Source organism: Chelon labrosus, assembly GCF_963514085.1.
Source record: "Chelon labrosus genome assembly, chromosome: 19".
NCBI classification, from domain to species: Eukaryota; Metazoa; Chordata; class Actinopteri; order Mugiliformes; family Mugilidae; genus Chelon; species Chelon labrosus.
Genome location: NC_140352.1, coordinates 8330161 through 8352080, shown reverse-complemented (window position 1 = coordinate 8352080; position 21920 = coordinate 8330161). Strand labels below are relative to the sequence as shown.

Sequence of the window (21920 nt, the reverse complement as noted above, 5' to 3'; positions counted from 1 at the left end):
TTTATGATGACATTCTGCTTTTCAGTGCAAATAAACACATTTGCCGGAGCAGACGTTATTTCCGTGAGTCATGTTGCACATAAGGTTGCATCTAAAGCCTTTAAAGACAGAGAGAGAGAGTGAATGAGACTACTTCTCATTCAAAAACATGCAGCTCCATCTGGTTTACAGTGGATTATGAGTAAATGGTTGCAGAACATCAAACAGGCTCAATGAGAAACACCTTGAAATTCAGATACTGACAGACTGTGGGTGATTCACGTGTCGGTGAAGGAGAAATGAGAAATCAGTGAAGGATAAGAGCCGAGAATAAATTCAAGTCATGATATTGCTTAAATGATTTAGAGGTCATTTTCTCTTTAATTCCAAACCGCATCAGAAATCAACTGCTTCCTACTTGACTTTCACCAAATTTCACTTCATGCCGTTCGGAGGAACGTTCATGCCCCCTAAACGCCGACGGGGCAGCTGTCATAAGTGAGGCAGTTTTCCTTGGCCTTCTATTAGTAGTCTGTGTGAGCACAGGGCTGTTTCTTACTGTGCGAACCTGTCTGTGGGGGAATTTTCCATGCAGACTGAGTTCTGCAGTGTCAAACTAAACTTTCAATAATTTACATGGCCCCTCTCTGTGGTTGAAGAACTCATCCGAGTGAGTGAGTGCATACACATACACACACACACACACACACACACACACACATTCACACAATCACAGCGGAGCACAGGGGAGAATAAATTATCCGAGGAGGAAGTTTCAGATATTGCCTTCCTAAGCAGCAAGTGTGACGCACAACCTAAAACCCACATGATTTATGAGACTGTTTTTAAGAGAAAAATACAGGCCTGTATTAACAGCCCACTCAAATGCATGCCATGAAAGAAGGGGTGGTGATTTCTTAGGAGTGACATATAAAATTAAATCTTTATTTCCAACAAGATGAGTTGGAATTCCGGTAGACAGAAATAACCTCAGAGGTCGTCTTTGCTGTCGCTTTTCCCTCCTTATGTGTAAAGGCTCGTTTAAGGTACGACGGGACATAGATGCCGTAACCTACGTACGTAGCCTACACCGGTGCGAGGCATTTACACATGTCCGCTCGCCAGTCTGGCTTGCTCTGTAACACATGTTTGGGTGGCGGTGTGTCTTTTTTGTTTCTACTTCCTGCTTCACTTTCAAGAAAGGCGACCGAAACTTTCGCCGAACCTTTCGCCGAAACTTTCGCAGAAGACGAGTCCTACAAATGTCTGTGAAGGTTCTCAGTCATCCAGGTCATGGTATATCCAAAAAAGGTTTCTACAAGTCCAGTTGCCTTTTTAAAACCTTTTTTCGAGTCCTACAAATGTTCAGTTCAGTTAACCTTTCCTCGATGTGGTCCATCTTTAATGATCCAACACAATCAATTCCGAAATTGCGGAGATGGAGAAGCAGCCGGAAATACTAAAGCGGAAATACGATACCACCAAGCAGACCAATCACAGCTCTTGCAGTCTGCATCGCCGTGACGCGTAGTTACATTTCTGGGGAGGTGCACGTCAGGCTACGGCGCTAGGGTCTGCGTAAGGTCCGGGCCGACGCCGTAGCTAAGGCGACAAATTGACGCAGACGTATAAGCCGCACCTAAGTCTATGAAAGCTTCGGTTGTGTTGATGTTCAACACAGATGTGAAAGAGACAGCAAGACTGCGAGAGGACGCTACAATTCGAGAGACAGCAAGTGTAAAAGCGAGAGCAGGCGGGAGAGGTGGATAATCCCTAGCAGAGTGGAGTGTGGGAGGTCGGGCCGCGGTGATCAATGACGAGAGTCTGAGAGGGCCTGAGGGAGGACATCAGGAGTCTGGGCATGGAAGAGGATGAAACACACTCGTAAAGCAGCTGAGTGTTTGGGAGTGTGTGTTACCATTTGTGCATGTGAGGTCTGAGGCCGATGTATTTGGGATGAAGACTCGGTCCAGTTGCCTTTCTTTCTCCATTCATTGGAGAAAGAGGACAGGGACAAACAGTCCCCTCTCAACAACAGGTAAGTATTTAGCATTTAACAGACACCAGTCGTGAAATCTGGCCGCTAATGGACACTAGTCAAGCAAGTTTCTGATGTTCTACAGTCACATATGTCTCTATTTAAACCTCAACTCCCCACCAGTCCTTCAGAACTGAAGAAGCTACTTGGATGAAACGTCTTCAAGAAACTCTACAAGTCCAGTTGCCTTTCTTTAACATTTTTGGATATTACTCAGTTTTGACTGGCTACCAGCATTATTTGGACCGCATTGCTATAAAGTACACTTCCATGCTGTTGAAAATGGCCTCTAGCAACCCTGAGCAATGAATAACTGAGCACAGCCGACTCTATAAGTTAGTAAATTAACACTGCTGTAAAAAGGGACGCTTTCAGGCATTGCAGTGCAATAAAACAAATTGAGAACGGCACATTGATTAATAGTTATTCAGCGAAATAACAACAGTGGAAACGTGCTTCCTTTTTATGGAGGTACGCCTGGATGCTCTTGTAAAGCCACGGCTTATCCCTGAAGGAAATAAAAGTACATAAAGCTGGAGTTGCGTTGCTCACCACATCCTTCCGGTAAAGCACCTCCAGGATGTCGCTAAGCAGCTGGCAGCAAGCCTTCGGCTCCTCCCGCTTCTCCAGGTGGAACTTCAGCTGGTCCGTCATCAGCGGCAGGAGGATCTCACGGCAATCTGCAGGGACGCCAACAAACACACACGTTCACGACAGCACTCCACATGATGAACCACGCAAAGCGGCGCGGCATATGGTCCCGACGCAGATGCGCGCACCTTATTAATGGCTTTCTCGGAAGATTAAATTAGAACAATGTACACGGTGAATTTATTAATTAAAACGTCCGTGGCAAAAGCTTCCCCCGAATCCCAGAGAAAAGTTGCAGTGCAACAGGCACGACTGTCAAGAACAAAAGCCAATTACAAACACAAACATTTTGAGAGGACTGAGAGTCGCAGAGATCTCCTGAAATATCAACTAAGGGAAAAATAATAAAGACCAAACCACCCACTGACCTGAAACCTCTGATAATTCATCACCTCAGCTAATAGCATCAGCATGAAAAATCCGACCACACCGGCCAAACCGACCCCTCTCTAGTCGAGTCTAATGCTGCCTTTAATCAAAGCACAATCTTCCACTGCAAACAGCTTTGTCTGCATTGGTGCAAATGTTACATTTTCTATTTTTTTTTTTAAAGATAAAGCATGTTTACCATAACAAAGGCTCAGTGAATGAATATTACAAAATGTGTACCCCCTGCCCCGAGGCAGTAGAGAGTAATAATTGTATTCATTTTAATTCTGCACAACATTCAACCAGCCGGTTTGCGTTAACAGCAACTTCAAAAAGTCTGTTTCCATGTGCAGATGGCAGAACATTTGGTTGGCAGTTCAGACAGAGGACAGCAATGATGAGCCAGGGTTCTTTTTCCTCCATGTGTGGGGTTCATATGTAAAGCCAAGGGACAAATACTGGAGTCATTTTGGTTAGAGGATGATGTATAAATAAGGTTAAGTGGAAATTTAAGAGGTTAGCGGAGTGGAAAGCAATCATATTAACTTTTTTCTTGCACGCTGTCGTATTATAATATAAACTGATAACCTACGGTCCAAATGAGGGTCATTAAGATTTGGTTGCGGTTTTTAATCAGCCTTTGTAAGTCTGCGAGAATTCAACTAAAATGATTTTAATTAGAGTTTTCAACTGAATTGCTTACATGGGCAAATAAAATGTTCAGATGAGATGGAATTTGTGTTTACACGCCCGAGAATATCAATGAGAATAGAACTTATTTTGACATGTGTAAAGGGGTTCTCCTCTCTGTGGAACATCTTTGAATAGTTTTCTGAGGTGCTTTTACTTTGATTGGGCTATTATTTAGATTATTAGCCACTTAAGTTACTTTTTCGTCCTGGTCTCTACACCTGAACCTGACTATAAAGTGACAAACCAATCACAAGGCTTCAATTCCAGTGCTTTGATCAAAAAATATATATAGTGCATAATATGCAACTGAGGTCACTTTAGCTTTATAAGATGATGATACTGTAATAACATTGACCATCTTGTGACAATACCACACTTTTGGACCTGGCATTCATTGGTATGGATGTTAGTTAGACATGTAGCACCCACCTAGACCAGACCAGACCAGGCACCCCCACCCCATAGCAATGACACTCCTTGATGGCAGCAGCCATCCCCAGCAGGATGCAGCCTGACACAGGCACACACACAAAAACGCTTTAGGAACAACTAAAAAAAAAACATGAAGAACAGCAGAAGGTGTTGACCTGGCCTCCAAATTCACTAGATCCCAAACTGATCAAGTATCTGTGGGATGATCCACAGAGGCCCCTCCCCTCAACCCATAGGACCCTAAGGACCCCCCACTAACAACATTCTGTTGCTAGACACCACGGGACCCCCTCAGAAGGCCCATGTCCATTCTCTGATGAGTCACAATTATTTTGGAGGCACAAGGAGGACCTACACAATATTAGGACATAATGTTATGCTGGATCAATATATGTTCGTAAAATCACTTATGTTTCTACATATGCCTTATTGAACCTAATTAAGCCTATAACAACCCATCTGCTAGAAAATAATGGCAAAGAAATGAGGCATCATAAAAAAAACACACAGAACACTTCTAAATTACCCCCATGCAGAGTACTGTCACATACTCTCTAGACACAAAGGCAAAATATTGATAAGACTGTCCTCTTAAGAGATAAGAACAAGAACAATGGAGCAGTAGGTCAAGTGAAATCCTCACTAGTGTTGCGGCGCAGCACGTGAACAACAGTACCACAGCAAGCTTTACAGTGACGGAGGCGGAGGGAGACTTCTGCTCTAAAAAGGGACGGATTTTAATTTGAAATCAATACAAGCTTTTTGCTTGCATTGATCTCGGCCAAATAAAATTCTTACTTCTTTGCTCGTCAAACCGCGCAAACATACATAAGAGCTTTACCAATTCCAAATAGTGCTCAAGGCCAAGTGATAAACAGCGGGAAGCAACGCAACAAACGGCATGAACTATGACGACCTCTTAATAAACAATACCCTGAGGTATTAAACATGAATCCAGTCACTGTTTTACATTCTCCGACCCCTCACTAAAGCAAATGCATGCCAAACAGAGCAGTGCGGAGCAGCTCCCTAGGGACGGACAATGGAAAAGGAAGTCAATACTTTCATCCGCAAGAAAAACACCGAACCACACCTCTGACTGATTAAGCACAAGCCGAAGCCTCACACAGAGACAATGACGAGGCTCTTTAATAAAAGGGTAATGAATGCGTTTTTCAGTAATTGTAAATGTAACAAATAAAGACTCCCGGAGATGTCTCGGGTGCTGATTAGTGCATCAGTTACATCATTAGCATTAGAAGCATCTAGGAAATCTAACAAAGCTGCTGGACTCTTGGATGTGGTACACACAGTGTAATTACGGGCGGAGTTGTAAGAGGCTTCAAGAACATGCAGCAGATGTTTCGTAAGACTCGGGCTCAACTTGGAGATCAGTTGAATATTAAGTCAGATGCTTGGCTCAAGGTGAAAGTTTCAAGCCAGAAAAGGTCACTCTTAAGCACGGTTTATACCTCTGCAGGACATAGACGCTGTAACCTACGTACGTAGCCTACGTATGTTGCCTATGCCAGTGCGAGCCACTTGTGCGCTTGTCAGTCCGGGTTGCTCTGTAAAAACGCCACCCAAACGGCAGTCAACGGTGTGTCTTTTTTGCCAGTCAGATTCATTTTTGTTTCCACTTCTTCTTCACTTTCACCAGTTTCAATGGCGATTGAAACTTTTGCCGATTTTTTACCGAAGGCGAGTCGTACAAACGTTTGTATCTCCAAACCTCCTCGGCTAACCTTTCCATCGATGTGTTCCAGCTTTATTGATCCAAAACAATCAATTCAAAAATATTGCGGAGGTGGAGAAGCAGCCGGAAATACTAAAGCGAGAACACGCTACTACTACGAAACGGACCAACCTCAGCTCTTGCGGCCTGCATTGCATTGCCGTGACGCAACCAGAGGTGCACGTCAGGCCACGGCACTAGGGTCTTGGCGCATCAGTGGAGCGTGATGTTACTCAGCAAAGATCTTAACATGCTGGACTGAGTGCTGTGCTACATGACAAGACAAGAGGTCATCAAGGTCAAGAACATTCATCCTCTGAGGACCATGTCTGTCCACAGCAGATTACATGCCCGGCTTCAAACATCACATCCTTTCAGGCACACTGAACGAAAGATGCTGGAAGGCTTTACAAGATGGACAAAAGCATTGGCATTTATCCTTGCCCTCTAGTTTTGCTGACCCTGTAGAAGTGGCCGTGATGCTCCACACAATACTGGTCAAAATTGTCATTTTGCCAAGGCAGCACTTTGAGTTGGGATCACGCACAAATCAGAAAAAGCTAATTATTCACATTAAGCTTTCAGTTGTGTATACCTGGAAAGAAATGCTATTGGAGTTAAGGGTTTGTTCCATGTTGGCTAGCCCTGTTACACAGTGACAACCATGTCTGCACTGAAATATCTTTGGTGTTGTGGATCAGCGCGGCGAGTTATCTTCCTGACACAGCTTAAAGGGGAATTGTGCTTTCATTTATCTGTGTGTGTGTGTGTGTGTGTGTGTGTGTGCTTCCTAATCTTCCAACGGTTGAACACAAAAGCAAATCTCCTATCTGAGGGCGTCTAACATTGTGTGGAGTATTTAATACCTTGTTTTTTACAGGCCTACAATCCTCTTTCTCTATGCGCCTCCTCACAAAATTTAAAATAAACGCAGGCGGCAACCCACAAAGACAGACAGACAGGCGGCTAAACGGACACGTGAGCAGACGTACGCCCACTGTTGCGTTTGAAGCAGGGCGGGAGCGCGGCAAGCAGACTGGAACTATCAAGCGAGGCCATGTGCGCTTGCCTCAAACTTCCTGGACAAACAGATTTCAGATGCCGCGGTTGCTTTTCCCACTTTAACGCAGGCCAAGTGAACAGGTGGCTATTTGCCGCCGTCCAATGAGCCCATTTGCGAGTGATTTAGGCCCCCGTCCTGCACGCTCCTTCTACCTCAACAACGCTGAAGCTAACAATGGCATTACATTTAAAAAAATAATTGGATTTGAATTTTAAACATATACATGAAAACCAGAGAAAAGGGATGACGGTGTATTCTCTAAAGCGGTAATTCTGAGCAGAATTAAGCCCGCTGGGGACTGAGATATACTAATTTAATTACTGCGCAGCCTACAGGGAAGAGAACATTTACATCAACGAGCACATTCAGAGCATATTTATGAGTATGTGGAAACTGCAGAAAGTTTGAGACGTCTGTTGCCGTGCTTTCATTTTCCTGCAAGCATTCCTGTACGTTTCAATTTGGGATTGACTTACAAGTGAACCTTTCAGGGACCACCTGCAGGTCAGACCGCAACCAACAATGTGCCCCATGAGTATAAGTATTTACTACAGTTGATTAGACCACCTTAAAAGCTCTCCGGCCAACTCATTTGCCCGTGGCAGCGGTTATCATCTTTAATTAAGCATTTCCAAAGTGAAGCCCAGCTGTAAACTGGCGGAAAAGACTAAATTTGCTTGGCAATTAGGGTTTCTCTATCACTGCTTTCGCACAGTTTGAAAACACGTAATGCGCCTGAGAGACGACCGGAGAAGTTCAAAGCGTGTGTGCATGGAGCCACTGTGGAATAATCCATGGCCGCATAACAGAAATAACTCCTCCCGCTGATCAGAAGCCATTCACAAGCATCGGGGAGGCTTCCCTGTCAACAATTACACCAACAGATCAATAGTAATGACCAGAGGATGGTGAACTGAGCACTGCCCTTCAATAGTTACTCACTAAACTGGCCAAATCACCAATCAGACAATTTTATATTTCAAAGATATGAAAACGGGTGGATCGTTAAGTCGAAGGCAGTGGCATTTACACTGTGGTATGTGCAATATCAAACATTATTGACTAGGACAAACTTCCCGTTACAAATAGTCTATATAGAGTACTATATCATCATTTGTTTCCTGCGTATTCCCACCGAGCTGAACATCTCCAGATAATGCAGAGGCAGAGACCAGCCTTGAAAGTGGTCGTCCGCTGTTATTCAGTTGCTCAAAGGCGCGTCCCTGCAGGCAAAACAAAGACACTGCTGCTATTCGACTGGAATGGGAAATTTGCATCTCATTTCCCCCCCACAAGACATTACGAGAGTGCGTTTGTCTCTAAATCGGGACCTAACCTAGCGTGGCCTCACAGGACTGGCGCCTCTGGCAAAACTGCTCGGCCCTGGAACATCACTACTGCTGGGTCGTGTCTGCAATTCGCCACAGGCTAGCCTGGCTGCAGAGGCTGGAGGTACATTTTTAAATTAACTACCTCTACAATGTGCCTTTCACATTTCACACTGCTACAACACGGCAAAAATACACTGTCATCTAGTGTTGTATGAATGTAGGATGTTTGTATTTTGGCAAAACAGTTGTAGTGACTCCCTGAGGTTGACTTGCAACTCAACCCTCGAGGCCATTTTTTGTGTTTGATTTTGCATATCATAAAACGATGTCACACATGCAACAATCAGCCATAACATTAAAACCACGTCCCTTATATTGTGTAGGTCGCCCTTGTGCCTCCAAAACAGTTGTGACTCATCAGAGAATGGACATGGGCCTTCTGAGGGTGTCCTGTGGTGTCTGGCAACAGAATGTTGTTCGTGGGAGGCCTTTGGGTCCTATGGGTTGAGGGGAGGGGCCTCTGTTGATCATCCCACAGATACTCGATCAGTTTGGGATCTAGTGAATTTGGAGGCCAGGCCAACACCTTGTGATGTTCTTCATGTTTTTTTAGTAGTTCCTAAAGCGTTTTTGGCTGCTGCCATCAAGGAGTGTCATTGCTATGTGGTGGGGGTGCCTGGTCTGGTCTAGGTGGGTGCTACATGTCTAAGTAACATCCACACCAATGAATGCCAGGTTCAAAAGTTCCTCCACCAATATAGTACTTTCCTACCTTGTCTATGTTAGTGGAACTCAAAGCTTTACAATGTTTCTCTGCATGGATGGCCACTTTGGATTCGGTGTCTGTCCAAAGGACCCCTCGGATCAAACTTCCAGCCCTGCGATTAGCGGACAGCTCACTCTACCACCTGAGCCCCAGCCACCCACTGAAGTTTCTGTGAGTGCCGGTAAAGTATCGACCCTGACGTAGAGAGGTCTAAGAACTACAACAGTTTTCAGTTACTGCATCACCGATTGTAGTTTTGAAAAGGAATACTGAACGTGCCGAAATATGAGATTAGGAATGACCCGATAAAGACACTTAAGGAAAAAGTATCACATAACCAAATAAAGAAAAGAGGAGTTGCTGAGACTCGAATACTGTGAAAATGAGAAGCCTGATTTCCAGATTCAGACAAGTCCAGGTGATTTTAGAAAAAAAAAAAAGAAGGATTTTCACTATACCTCACCAATTGCCTTTTTCATGGGCACACACAGGTCTGCACAGGGGCAGCAGGTGGTGTGCGTGATTGCCTATATTACTGAACCGTGAGTGAAGGTGCATGAACTGAAGATCCGTGAGTACAGTTTGTGTGTGTTTGTGTGTGTGTGCTCTCACCGTGATGAGTGAAGAGATCGCTGTGGACTATGTCAATCAGACAGTCTAGCTTGTGTTTTACCAGGCGACCCAGAGGGACCTTTAGGATGAACTCTGTGAACAGCTTGCTGTGGAGACAGGAGGGGGGACAATAAAAAAAAAAAGGTCAAACTGATCAGGCATTCTGGGCTGGTTGACTGCTTCCAACCATGAGCTATCAACCAAAAAACGCAATTGAAAGCCTTGCACACGGGTGCTTTTCAGGTATTATGGCTTGAGGTGGACAATATACAGCGTGATGTAATGAAGAGTGGTCATCTGACCCAGAACACTGACCTAGGATGGACTGCAAATCAGTGACAAAGAGGGTGATTTACAGGGATAGGGTTAGTTTTTACACTGGTAAGTAATGGTTCTCAGTAAGGGAAACAACACATAGGTCAAAAAAAGATCAAACTTTCCACATTCAACAGTTCCCAAGCCTAAAAGGCAAATCCCCATTTATGCACACACATAAAGGCTGACCGTTTTCTCCTCAATGAAGAGGCTGCATGCTCATTATGCTGGCAAGCTGAGGCTCAAGGAGCAGAGAAAGGGCTCTGGCAGGGGATGAAACACCCCCACCCCCCACGAGGCTTCAATTTAGTCTCCTCCAGCACGGCCAGGTTTGAGCTAACAACAGGAACAGCTGATGCCACCTTTGCTCAGGCGGGATAAAGAGCCGGGGCCCGTGATTTATGGGTAGCTGAATGGTTCATGAGGAGCACAGCTTTTTCAAAAGCTTTCCTTTTTTTTCTGGCTGTTCACTTTTTAACTACGGAAAGGATGTACGTTTTCTCAGCTCATTGTTGGTGGACGGAAATTTCATCTTCAGACTTAAAATGGTAAACTGTATACTGTAGTCAAACATGTAGCTCATTAGCATAGGATTCCATTGTTTAAACACAACTAGGACAGTTATTGGTCAAAATGTTTTATATGTGTCTTATCAAAATTATTGTCAGTTTGACTGAAACCAAAGAAGCACTGACACATACCGAGAAGGACATATGCTCTAAATGGTGAAATAAATTGAGAAGGAAGGAAGGGGAGGGGGGAAAAATAAGGCCAGGGAGTTTTGAGTAGACGAAAGGTACATGGAAGAGAGAACGGATATACTAAACCACTGCCCTCCACCTTCGACTGAAGACTCCACTGTGGCTGAAACAGTGGTGGAGCAGTAGTAGTGGGGGCCAGGAACCTCAAAGTTCAGCATGTCCCAGAGTCTGCTGTGGAAATGGCTGGTGCTGCACATGGGCAAACGGAGCGGGGCTCTAGAACTTTTTATTTGACCTATCTCCTAGCTTTCGATAGAAGGAAGTTAAGAGAAGAGTGGTTTAGGTTTTTTGTTTATTGGCAAATATAAGATCCAGCCTGGTCAGAAGCAACACATTGATTTTCTCAATCCATTGCTGTCGACATGAATGTGTCTCCTCCCAAGCAAACATGAAAAGAGGCATTAGTGTCAGCAATAAACTATTCATCTGCATGTGACACTTCATAGGTAATTTTTCCTTAAGAATGAAGCTATACCAGATCACATTCTCGGTGGACAGCCCTGAGTGAAATGGACGTTTGAGTTTCCAAGGCAACCTGAAGATGTTTAAGCAAGTAAAGATAGTGGAAGTTGAACTGCTGAATAAAAAGAAGCCCAAGGTGAGGAGAGGCAGACAAACAATTAGCTTGTCTTAATATACTTTTGAAATTTTAATTCAACCAGAAGCTTCAAACAATAAAAGGAATACAGATGTACCCCTCACAAAGTAACATTTGCTTTTAATGTGAATATTTTTCATATTTGCATTAACATTGCTCACAGAAGGACATACATAAAGGGTTCATAGAAAGCCGCATGATCCGTTATGGTTCAGTAAGCTCCACTCTATGTCTACATACTCCTGTCAGACTATAATTGACTGGTACAGGTATATCTTTTATTGACCGTAAAGAAGAATAGCAATATGTGGTAAAACATGTGACTTTACCTCAGTTCCTTGGGATCAAAGACCAGCTTGACGTCGTTGACAATGGTGGGAACATGCTTCAGTGCAGCACCCTTTACCAGACAAGCAAGAGAAAGGTCATGTTCATCTTTTAACTTAATGGGTCGTAAGTCATGTATTAACATTTACAAGTTACTCCAACCCACATGATGTAATGCAGTATTTTCCACAGGCAAGCAATGTGGGGCGCAAATTAGGACAAAGACTTGATGACCAAGAAAAATGACCAGAATTACCACCAAATGGCTGTTGAAGTTTACATCTACAGTTAATCTGCCCAGATCGATATAAAATACTAAACCGTATGTGGCGACAGCAGCTCTGTGAGGTGTTTTAGATGAAGCTGTCACGGTGAAGTTAGCCTTTCACCTTTTGGATATAAAATGTCAGCACTTCATCGCATTTGTGTGAAATTCTGTCAGTTTTCTGGCCTTCAGTTTGAAGAAATTCCCTTCTGAGATGCTGCGTTCATGACCTGAGTTATGGCCGCCAAAAAGTTCTTTAAGATCAAAGCGATCTTTTACTTTTCAGTTTGTTCCCGAGTTTGAGTGAACATTTGAGTCAAATCTGAGGAAATTCCCTCGAGGGGTTGAATGAGACATTGCGGTCACAAGAATGGGACGGACGTCACAGTGACTTTGACCCTTTAACACCTAATGACCCTTGACTCTAGATGTACGCTGTAGTCAGATGTATGTGTGTATATATGACAGATGTATGTTTATCTCGTTCCTCCTACTGCTACCTTCTCTCTCTCTTTTTCTCTCTCTACCCAACCGGCCTCAAGCAAATGGGTCCTCCCTAACCCTAACCACATACGTAACCTACATACATAGCCTACGCCGGTACAAGCCATTTATACTTGTGCGCTCATCAGTCTGGCTCGCTCTGTAAAGAAGCCACCCAAACGCTAGTTGGCGCTGTGTCTTTTTAGCCAGTCGGGTTCATTTTTGTTCCTACTTCCTGCTTCACTTTCAACAATAGCGACCGAAACTTTCGCCGATATTTCGCCCAAGACGGGTCAATCAAATGTGCTGTATCTCCAAACCTCCCCAGTTAACCTTTCCTCAATGTGGTCCATCTTTATTGATCAAAAACAATCAATTAAAAAATTGCGGAGATGGAGAACCAGCTGGAAATACCAAAGCAGAAACTCGCTACAACCAAGCGGACCAATCGCAGCTCTTGCGGTCTGCGTAGGTGCGACGCGTAGTTACATTTCTGGGGAGGTGCACATCAGGCTATGGCCTGGGGGTCTCAGGCCGGGTTTCAAACTCTGTGTTGTAAAGCATCTTGAGACAATTTGTATTGTTGTTGACGCTATACAAATAAAATTTACTTGACCCTTGAATTCTAGGCAAATGTAAAGTGACCTTGACATTTGCCTACCAATATCTAATAACCTCATCCTCGAGTAGCATAAAACCTAAAACTTGACCTTTATCCCAGTCGCTGATTCTCACACTTAACATTATGTAGGTCTATAAACCCCACAAACTAAAGCTCAACTCTTGAGTATACATCTCTCGGCAGGTCCGACTCTGTGGTAAATAAACTGGGCTCAATAAAAGATGCGTCTGTAATGACAGCTTGACAGGAACAGCCGGATAGGATTTACAGAACATTTGCCCATCAACACTATAATGAAGTCATCAAGTGTTGCATGCAGTGACTGATTACAGAGCCATCCATTAATAACGGGAACGATTAACCAAGCTGACGCTTCCCTCTCCAGCCAGCCAAGGTGGGTTGAGGTGTTTACACAGCATCTGTGCAAATTAGCCACAGTGCCAGTCTGTCTCCTGGAGGTTGATTGGCCGTACAGATGTAGCCCATTGGACTTCACCCGGTACAATCCACTAATTATCACTGTGAAAGAGTTTATCTCTAAAAAGAATTTGATAGATAATGAGCACTTTTCAAATCAAGGGTGGTAAAAAAAAAAAAAGATACTGACTAAAGTAAATGTTGTGACGTTAAATTTCGCCTGGACGGTTTTTGATTAATTCCGCGCACACAGGACGGAGGAGAACTTCAGAGTAAAACTGAAGTTGGATCCAAATAAAATCTGGCTTTAATCTACTCTCATCTTATTACATTTTTAGCGCTTTAATATGCACAATCTTACACTTTAACCTCTCGCTGCAGGAAGACGGAGTTATGAAGTGAGAACAAATACAGTGTTTGACTTTGAATCAGTTCGCAATCAAGCCTCTTTTTTGATAAAAAATAAAAAAGAAGCAATTTTAACAGAATGTCTTTTTTCACTTTGTTCTCGACAACAACTAAATTCCCACCTGTAGTGTTGGGATGTTTTGCGTGAAGTTTTGGGATACATGCCCCCCTCCGTATGTACCTCACAGTCAAGGGAGTCATGCGCTTGTGTGTGTTTATCAAATTTTAACAGCGTGTGTGTGTTTATCAAAGTTTTCGCATTCTTGTGTGCAGCTCTGTCCAGATGTTCATCAGGATTCTGGCTTTTTTTATTTTTTTTTTTCCAGAGCGGTATAATGGGACCGCTCATTAGCTTCCACCTGTCACAGTGCTTTCACAAGGGTGGATTTGGGAAGAAAACCAGGATTCCTCGGTTCCATGCCCGTTCCTCAAGATCAGTTTTTAATTTACTGACAGTAAAGCTAATATCTCACCCAATTACACAGCAACTGACTCCTAATTGACTCCTGAGCCTCTCGTATGGTTGAGTGTGCACATGGATCTACTGTAGGTGTGCCGAGGTGCATGCATCTCCTGATTATGTTATCTCTAAAAGCATAAGTGTACGTGTGTGAATGTGTGTGTTTGTGTGTGTGAGGCTCTGAGTGTGACTTTGCAAACTAACAAAAAAAAACATATTCTTGTGGTTTGTTTCCAGTCTCGGGTCACTGGGTTTAGGGTCAAAGACGATGAAATGCATGAAGAAAAATAAAACACAGAGAGCTTAAAGGTAGAAGGAGAAAGCCAGAAAACATAAATACCTTAAGGAGCAGCTAAAGAGCAGAGGACCAGAGGAGACCCAAACATCGGGACAGTCAAGGTGAAACGTAGGGAGGAAAAACACGAATACACACATAGAGGTACAGACAAACAAGAGAAGTCAACACAGAACAAACATGCATAATGTGCAGAGGCAAGGTCACTCCTGAAAGGCTAGAGCTGCACGAAAAAATACCTAGCCGATTGTCAAAAGGCAGCTTCTATTCCACGGCCGAGAGGGTGTTTTCTACCTTTCATATGAACATTTATTACTTTTTATAGTTGTAGTAACAGGACTTACTGCCTAACATGTTTGCACAATGCTGATTAAGCTGATTCATGCCAGGTAGGTCTCTCTCTGTAGCCTGCAGCACAGTCCGATGTTTTAAATCTGTTGTCCTAGCATGGGTGCACACTAAATCGGAGGACACACTACAAGATTTATTTATTTTTTCCCAGTTTGGGAAGTCTGCGTCGGTCTGCGTTAATTGTCGGCATCAAAAATCTTTTAGTGTGAGAGGGGGTGAAGGGGGTAAGTTGCAGTCAAACATGTGTGAATTTTTTGAGCCGAATCCGGACGCAATCGGGTAGCGTGAACTGATTGGCGCCCCAACCGCAAGCATGTGTTGCCAACACCGATGGAATATGAGAGGGACAGGAAGTAGTGTCAGGAGATGACGGGAAGCAGCGGGAATATCAAAACAACGATGTTGAACAGAGTTTGCACGAGAGTTTGATGCGTTTAGTTGGCTTCAGTTGGTTTGACAAAGCATGTAGTCTGTGATCCCTCATCAGGTGCAGTTTTTAAGTGCGTGATCCCCAGTCTTTCAGTTATCCTACAAAAATCTGCTGATCTCCAGTCTGTTTGTGTGTACTCGTAGTCTTTTCAAAATCTGTAAAGACTCTTAAAGTTGTGTAGCGTGTCCCCAGCTTTAGTAACACATTTTACGTCAACTAGCAACGCAGCAGAGATCAAGAGGGGAACGGAAGTCATGAATGTAACTTAGGTTCTATGAATTCACCATCAAACGTTCCTCGCTCGAGCTTTAATTAATACAATACCATCTTTTGTAAAGTAAAATCAGAAGAGATAATTCCTCTAGTCAGCATATGGTTGGATTAATCTAGCTAAGTGTAAAGACTGAAAACGTGAAGGTTAGCAGAAAGCCTGGCTATGTCCGCACGTACCGAAACCCGCTCCGAGTTCCTCTAAATCTCACTTATTCAAATCTTGTTTGTTTAATCTGCTCAAAGCATAAAAATGTCAATTTATGACTTTAAAGTGGATTATGGGATGAATTATACGTTGGCCCAGAGCATAAATCGGGCGGGCCATAACCCCACTTAAAGCCGCAACCGCTTTTTGCGCAGATTTCATAAAAAAATGAAAAATACTATGTCTTAGTTAGCATGCTTTAGAAACCCTGGTAAGTGGATTTTGTTAGCTTTGGAAAGAGGCTAATAGTTTCCTCTCATTTCCAGCGTTTATACTAAGCTAACAGACTTCCTGGCTGTAGTTTCATGTTTATTACACAGATATTAGAGAAGTATGAAACTAATTATTCATTACTTTAACTATTTTAAATACTTATTCATCATTCTATTTTAGGTGCAGCTCTAACAAGTTTACATAGAGAGAATTAGAGAGTATAGATTTGGAAAAATCCGCACAGAGAGACAAGGAAAGAGAACAAAGAGTACACAGGACATGGAGAATCCCTGACATTAATGTCTAATCACCTGCTGCATTAGTTTATATTTTAAAGACACATGCATTTCCAATTACAGAAATGTCATCCGCAGCTAATCACACCAGATTTATTTACTATTCACGCGGCAGCGGGCGTTTTTCGGCGCTGGGTTTGAGCGCTCACATGCAGCCGGCCGTGCGCGATAATAAGCCTACCTTCACCATGGCAGTGTTCTCTGAATTACTGTTCATCATGTCATTAAAGGATGTGAAAAGGTTCCTCAAGGACTCCATGAAGTCGGCCTCTCCTTTGTTCTCGTAGAGCCTGGGAGGAGAAGGAGTAGAGAATTACACTGGCAGATGATCACAAGGCTGTCGTTTGTTTCATCCCCGTGTAAACAGACCCTGCTCGTGCTGGAAATGACAAGAGTTTGATGCTTCCCTGTTAAATCATTAAAAGCAGGCAGCAGAAAAGGCCCGTGCGCGCGTTATCAATGCAAATATTCTTGGATCGGAACCGCAGACATCACTCTTGCTGCCAGCCAGATTAGCATTTAAAACAACATGACAAGACCCTGAAGCACCTGCCTGCTGTCATGTGGAAACAAAAATCAGAAAAATTAATGATCTATGCTAATGACTCTCCCGGAATACTATGCACGGAGAATCGTGAGCAAATGTCACGTTAGGGTTCGCAGGCTTTACTTTCTAATCCGTCTTGGGTGCAGAATTGCTAATGCCTCTTCTGTAAGTTCGGTTATGTGGAGCAAATGCTGCCCAGAGACTGTGGCAACCAGAAGCCAATGATCGCACAACAACTGCAGAAAACACTTCCCCAATTATCTAAGTGTACGAGGAACACAGAGCACGGCTTGCTGCGTAATCCTCCAAAAATGCAAATGCTTTTTTATCCCACTTGCAGAGCTCATAAATCTCCACAAACTGGTTATTAATTGGAAATGAGCCGCGCTGTACTCGGTGCAAAGTAATTAAGTGTGTCAACCAGTCGGATCTGAAATTACAAGCGAAAGCAGAGGGAGGCCGGTCAAAGACAGGTGATGGGTTCTGATTTCCCCCCCGCCGCACGAGATTTCACCGGTCTTCTTCCAGAGGAGGGTTTTCGTGGTGCCACAATATCTCACGGGGCTGCGGGTATTACATGGTACAGGATAGTCACTGTTGAAGGCTTACAGGAATCATGGGATTAGAGGCATCCGTCTCAGAGCTCCCACAACAACAATTACTTCAAGCTGCTTGCTCACCTGCAGCACCAAGGGGCTCAGGGAGAGCACTGGACAGCCACACCGGTCTCATGTCACAGGGGAGAAGCTCTTTGATTGCGGTGCTGCTTTCCAATTTCATAGAAATGTTCCGCTGGGTCAGATTGAAAAGCCAAGCACTGCTGATGTAGCCTTTGCACCTTCTTCTCAGACCCACATGAAAGGCTCCCACAACTTTACACTTGGGAAGAATTTCAAACTCTGATTCCGACTCGGCAGCAAGGACCCGAGAGAGTCGATACTGGAAACCAACCGAACGCGGTGCTTCGGCGATGACAAAACAAAAAGCAGGTTAATTATTAGTCACCTGCAAAAGAGGCCACTTAGCACACGCTGAACATGGGCAGCTCTGAAATCATAGAGTGATATTCCCGTGGCCTGATGTGTGAGGCAGAGGACAGAGCGTCCTCTAGACATTGGACGGAAAACCAATCAAACTCTGCACACTCAATTAGTCCAGGATCATACATCAGCCCATCAGCCACCAGCGGCTTCATTCCATGGCTCCACAACGTTATCACCCATTTAACATCCCCACAACCAATTATAAATACATCCACAGAAATTACCTCACGCAACGATTATTCACTTTTACCCCTTTCAACTTTATTCCACAGATGTGGAGAACACAATCAATGATGCATACAACGCTGATGTTATTATAGAATGGTTAAAAGCACTGCAGCAATAAAAACATGAAAACTATACATTTATACATTACAAGACAATCTGAAAAGACTCATGCACACTGATCAGCCACAACATTAAAACTACTCTCAGGGGAAGTGAATAACATTGACCATCTTGTGACAATTCAATGTTCTGCTAGGAAACTTTTGGACCTGGCCTTCATTCATGTGGATGTTACGTAGACTTGTACCACCCACCTAGACCAGACCAGGCACCCCCACCCCATAGTAATGACAGTCCATGATGGCAGCAGCCATCCCCAGCAGGATGCGGCCTGACACGGACACAAAAAACGCTTTAGGAACAACTCAAAAAACATGAAGAACAGCACAAGGTGTTGACCAGGCCTCCAAATTCACTAGATCCCAAACTGATCAAGTATCTGCGGGACGATCCACAGAGGCCCCTCCCCTCAGCACATAGGACCTAAAGGGTCCCCCACTATTCTGTTGCCAGACACCACAGAACACCCTCAGAAGGTCCATGTCCATCCATGGGAGAGATGTTTTCAGGAGCAATAGGAAAAACAATGCAAGCACAACGTTGTTTGAAACGTTCAAAGACATTACTGACTCGTTATGAGACCACGGCGGAGTAAATTAGACCTTGGTGGGCCACCATAGTAGTGACACTGTATGGGAAACGGTGTGCATATTATGTGTTCACTGGTACGTACTGGTTGAAGAGGACTCTGGAGCGCACAATGAACTTGAAGATGTACTCAAGAGCCTTCATGGCCTTCAGCAACTGTTCCGTCAGCTTCTCCGCGTTGTCCACGTAATTCTTCAGAACTTTGGTCAGCTTCCTACGAGAGCAATCACAGAAAGAGTCTGACTAACGCACCGCTCATGAAATGAGTTAAACCGAACGACGTTAACTCACGTGTACGCAAGCGTCGCGCTGAAATGCTTCCGGATGTAGGTCTCCAGGACGGGGTTAAAGTGCTGGAACTTTCTGTCTGCTATGAGTCCAATTATGAAGACCTGTCAGAGGACAAAGACATGTTCATTAAAATGTACAGCACGCGCCCTCATGTTGGAGAGCGGAAAAACGGACGGTCCTACTCAATATGCCGAAATAGATTGGGAAATTAGACAAGATTGCGTTTGAGCAGAAAGCCATTTTCTCTCAATTCTCCAGTCTGCAGATAATCTAGGACACCCCGCGACACAATTTCTACCTCCTCTGTGTAAAAGAGAAAACTGCTCCTTTGAGATGTACCCCATGATGTTAGGCGATGGCACGCTAGATAGGATTGAGTCGGATACTTTGTCATGTAATTAATCCGGTATTTGAAGCCAAAGAGTTGACAAAGTTCTGTAATGGACATCCAAGCTCGCTAATTTATTTTTGATTCTGTGAAAATGCTACCCTGGTATTATAAGCATTATGTAGATCAATGTAGCAGTGATCGCACATGTGATGTAGTGTGTCTCCATGTCCTTCCGTGAATCGATCGAGTGTGAATTATATGCAAACTTCTGGACTGCACTACAGTGTTGTGTTAACCAAAATGCAGGTGTCCCAACTATTTTCCTCAAAGCTGTACTCTTTGAACACATCCAGCTCTAATATGGGACGCTAAGGAGTTTATTCTGCATATTTTACTGACACCTACAAAACATGTTTGCCCAACCAAAATGAGGTCTGTTGTCTCTAATAAACATGCAATAGAAACAAAAGTGTCCTTTTAGAGTTTAATTTCTTGATAACTTAGCGGTAGTTGTACTTTTTGCTGTAATATTTGGCAAGGTGTGTATTTTTGGCTAATTTTGACATTTTAAACACAAATTCCATATTACTCTAGTTTTACACTGTGTTGTTACCACTAAAGCGCGGTTTATACCTCTGACGGTGTAACCTATGTACGTAGCCTACATTGGTGCGCTCGTCAGTCAGCGCTGTGTCTTTTTTTTAGTCGGGTTCATTTTTGTTTCTACTTCCTGCTTGACCTTCAACGACAGCAACTGAAACCATCGCCAAAATTTTGCCCAAGACGAGTCACACAAATCCAAAAAAAGGTTCAAAAAGGCAACCGGACTGGTAGAGTTTTTATGAGAAGACGGTTCACCACTCATCCGAGTAGCTTCTTCAAATTCTAGGGGACTGGTGGGAAGTTTGAGGTTTAAATAGGAACTCCTACTGAAACTTGCTTGTTGTGTTTTCGAACCTTTTTTGGATTTATCATGACCTGGATGACTGAGAAGCTTCACAGAGTCATACAAATGTTTGTATCTCCGGACCTCCTCAGTTAACCTTTCCTCGATGTGTTCCATCTTTATTGATCCAAAACAATCAATTAGAATATTGCGGAGATGGAGAAGCAGACGAAAATACTAAAGCGGAAATACGCTGCTACCAAGCGGACCAATCACAGCTCTTGTGGTCTGTGTCGCCGCGCCACAGTGGCGTAGTTACATTTCTGGGGAGGTGCACGTCTGGCTAGGGCATTAGGCTCTGCGTAGGGTCTGGGCTGTCACCGTAGCTACACCATCAAATAGACGCAGAGGTATAAACCACACCTTAGGGACAAAAGTGTCCTCTTCAGTCCTGATCATAAACACCAAATATTTGACTAATGACTAATTTTAGAATTGTAACCCTTTATATGCCAGTGTTTGTGATGGCATGACAATTTTTCAATATTCTGAATGCAAAGTGTATTTTTCTTGGGAGGATTATTACAGTTTTGGATATGTCAATGATCAGCAACGACAATGATTTTGATGGAATTTAGTTTTTTTGTTGTGTCAGATTTCTTTTAAAATAGTTACCTTGTTACCATTAAGTGACAAATGTGATTGGGACGCAATCACAAAGGGTTAAAATACTGAAATTAATTAAATATTTGGTATTTTTGACTTAAGGACTGTAGTTGATTAAAAGCTTTATGTGAAAAAAATAATAACATATACTATTTTTATGGCGCTTTTGAAGAGAACGCATTTGTCCCTTAATGGTAACAACGCAACTGTTTTAAAACGGGGTATAAGGAGTAAAAAAAGTCCATCAAATTATTTTTATGATGCTTTGAGGCTGCTTCTGACTTCTATTCAGAAACAAATGATTTGTTTACCCTTTTAGTTTCCAGCAGCTGAAAACAGAAAACGGGTAGCTGTTATGAATTCTAATTGGACAACAAATAGAGCATGCCCGTCATAAAGTGGTTGAGCACATTAAACGTTTGACAACATTCACATATTTGCATCCGAGCCGAAAATGCGCTCGAGTGTCGACTTCCTCTGACAGGATTCTCAGCGGTGAATAATGCTCCGCCGTTACAGCCGGCGTCTTTGCTTACCAAGGCATCAAACACCAAAGTATCAAAGGTGTCACTGTCAGAGTTTTCCATCATGATGTTGAAGAGAGCATCCAGAGTGTCTTGCAGAAACTGGAATGACAGATGCACAGCACAAGTTATGGCGAGCTGAGAATGAACATGACAAAAAAAAACACAGTCGTGAAAGTCCTGCTGTAAAATGACAAACTTTTTCATTAATATTTTAATTCATTTTTATTTTAAGAATCCTAAATTCTAATTTATTTATTTCCTTCTTTTGGGAAGGACATTTCACATCCAGCTTGTGACCAAAGAGG

The 21920-nt window shown here is 43.4% G+C and overlaps 1 protein-coding gene across 2 annotated transcripts in view; it reads right to left on the bottom strand.

The window, feature by feature from the left end:
• dock1 (dedicator of cytokinesis 1) overlaps positions 1 to 21920 on the bottom strand; it is a 200906-nt gene that overhangs the window by 116043 nt on the left and 62943 nt on the right. For both annotated transcript variants that reach the window (XM_084567048.1, XM_084567047.1), the window contains 7 exons: positions 21625 to 21714; positions 19206 to 19306; positions 19000 to 19128; positions 16570 to 16678; positions 11673 to 11743; positions 9670 to 9776; positions 2570 to 2697 (listed from right to left, as the gene is read on the bottom strand). In XM_084567048.1, the coding sequence (XP_084423174.1) occupies positions 2570 to 2697; positions 9670 to 9776; positions 11673 to 11743; positions 16570 to 16678; positions 19000 to 19128; positions 19206 to 19306; positions 21625 to 21714 (735 nt within the window). The remainder of the gene's footprint in view (positions 1 to 2569; positions 2698 to 9669; positions 9777 to 11672; positions 11744 to 16569; positions 16679 to 18999; positions 19129 to 19205; positions 19307 to 21624; positions 21715 to 21920) is intronic.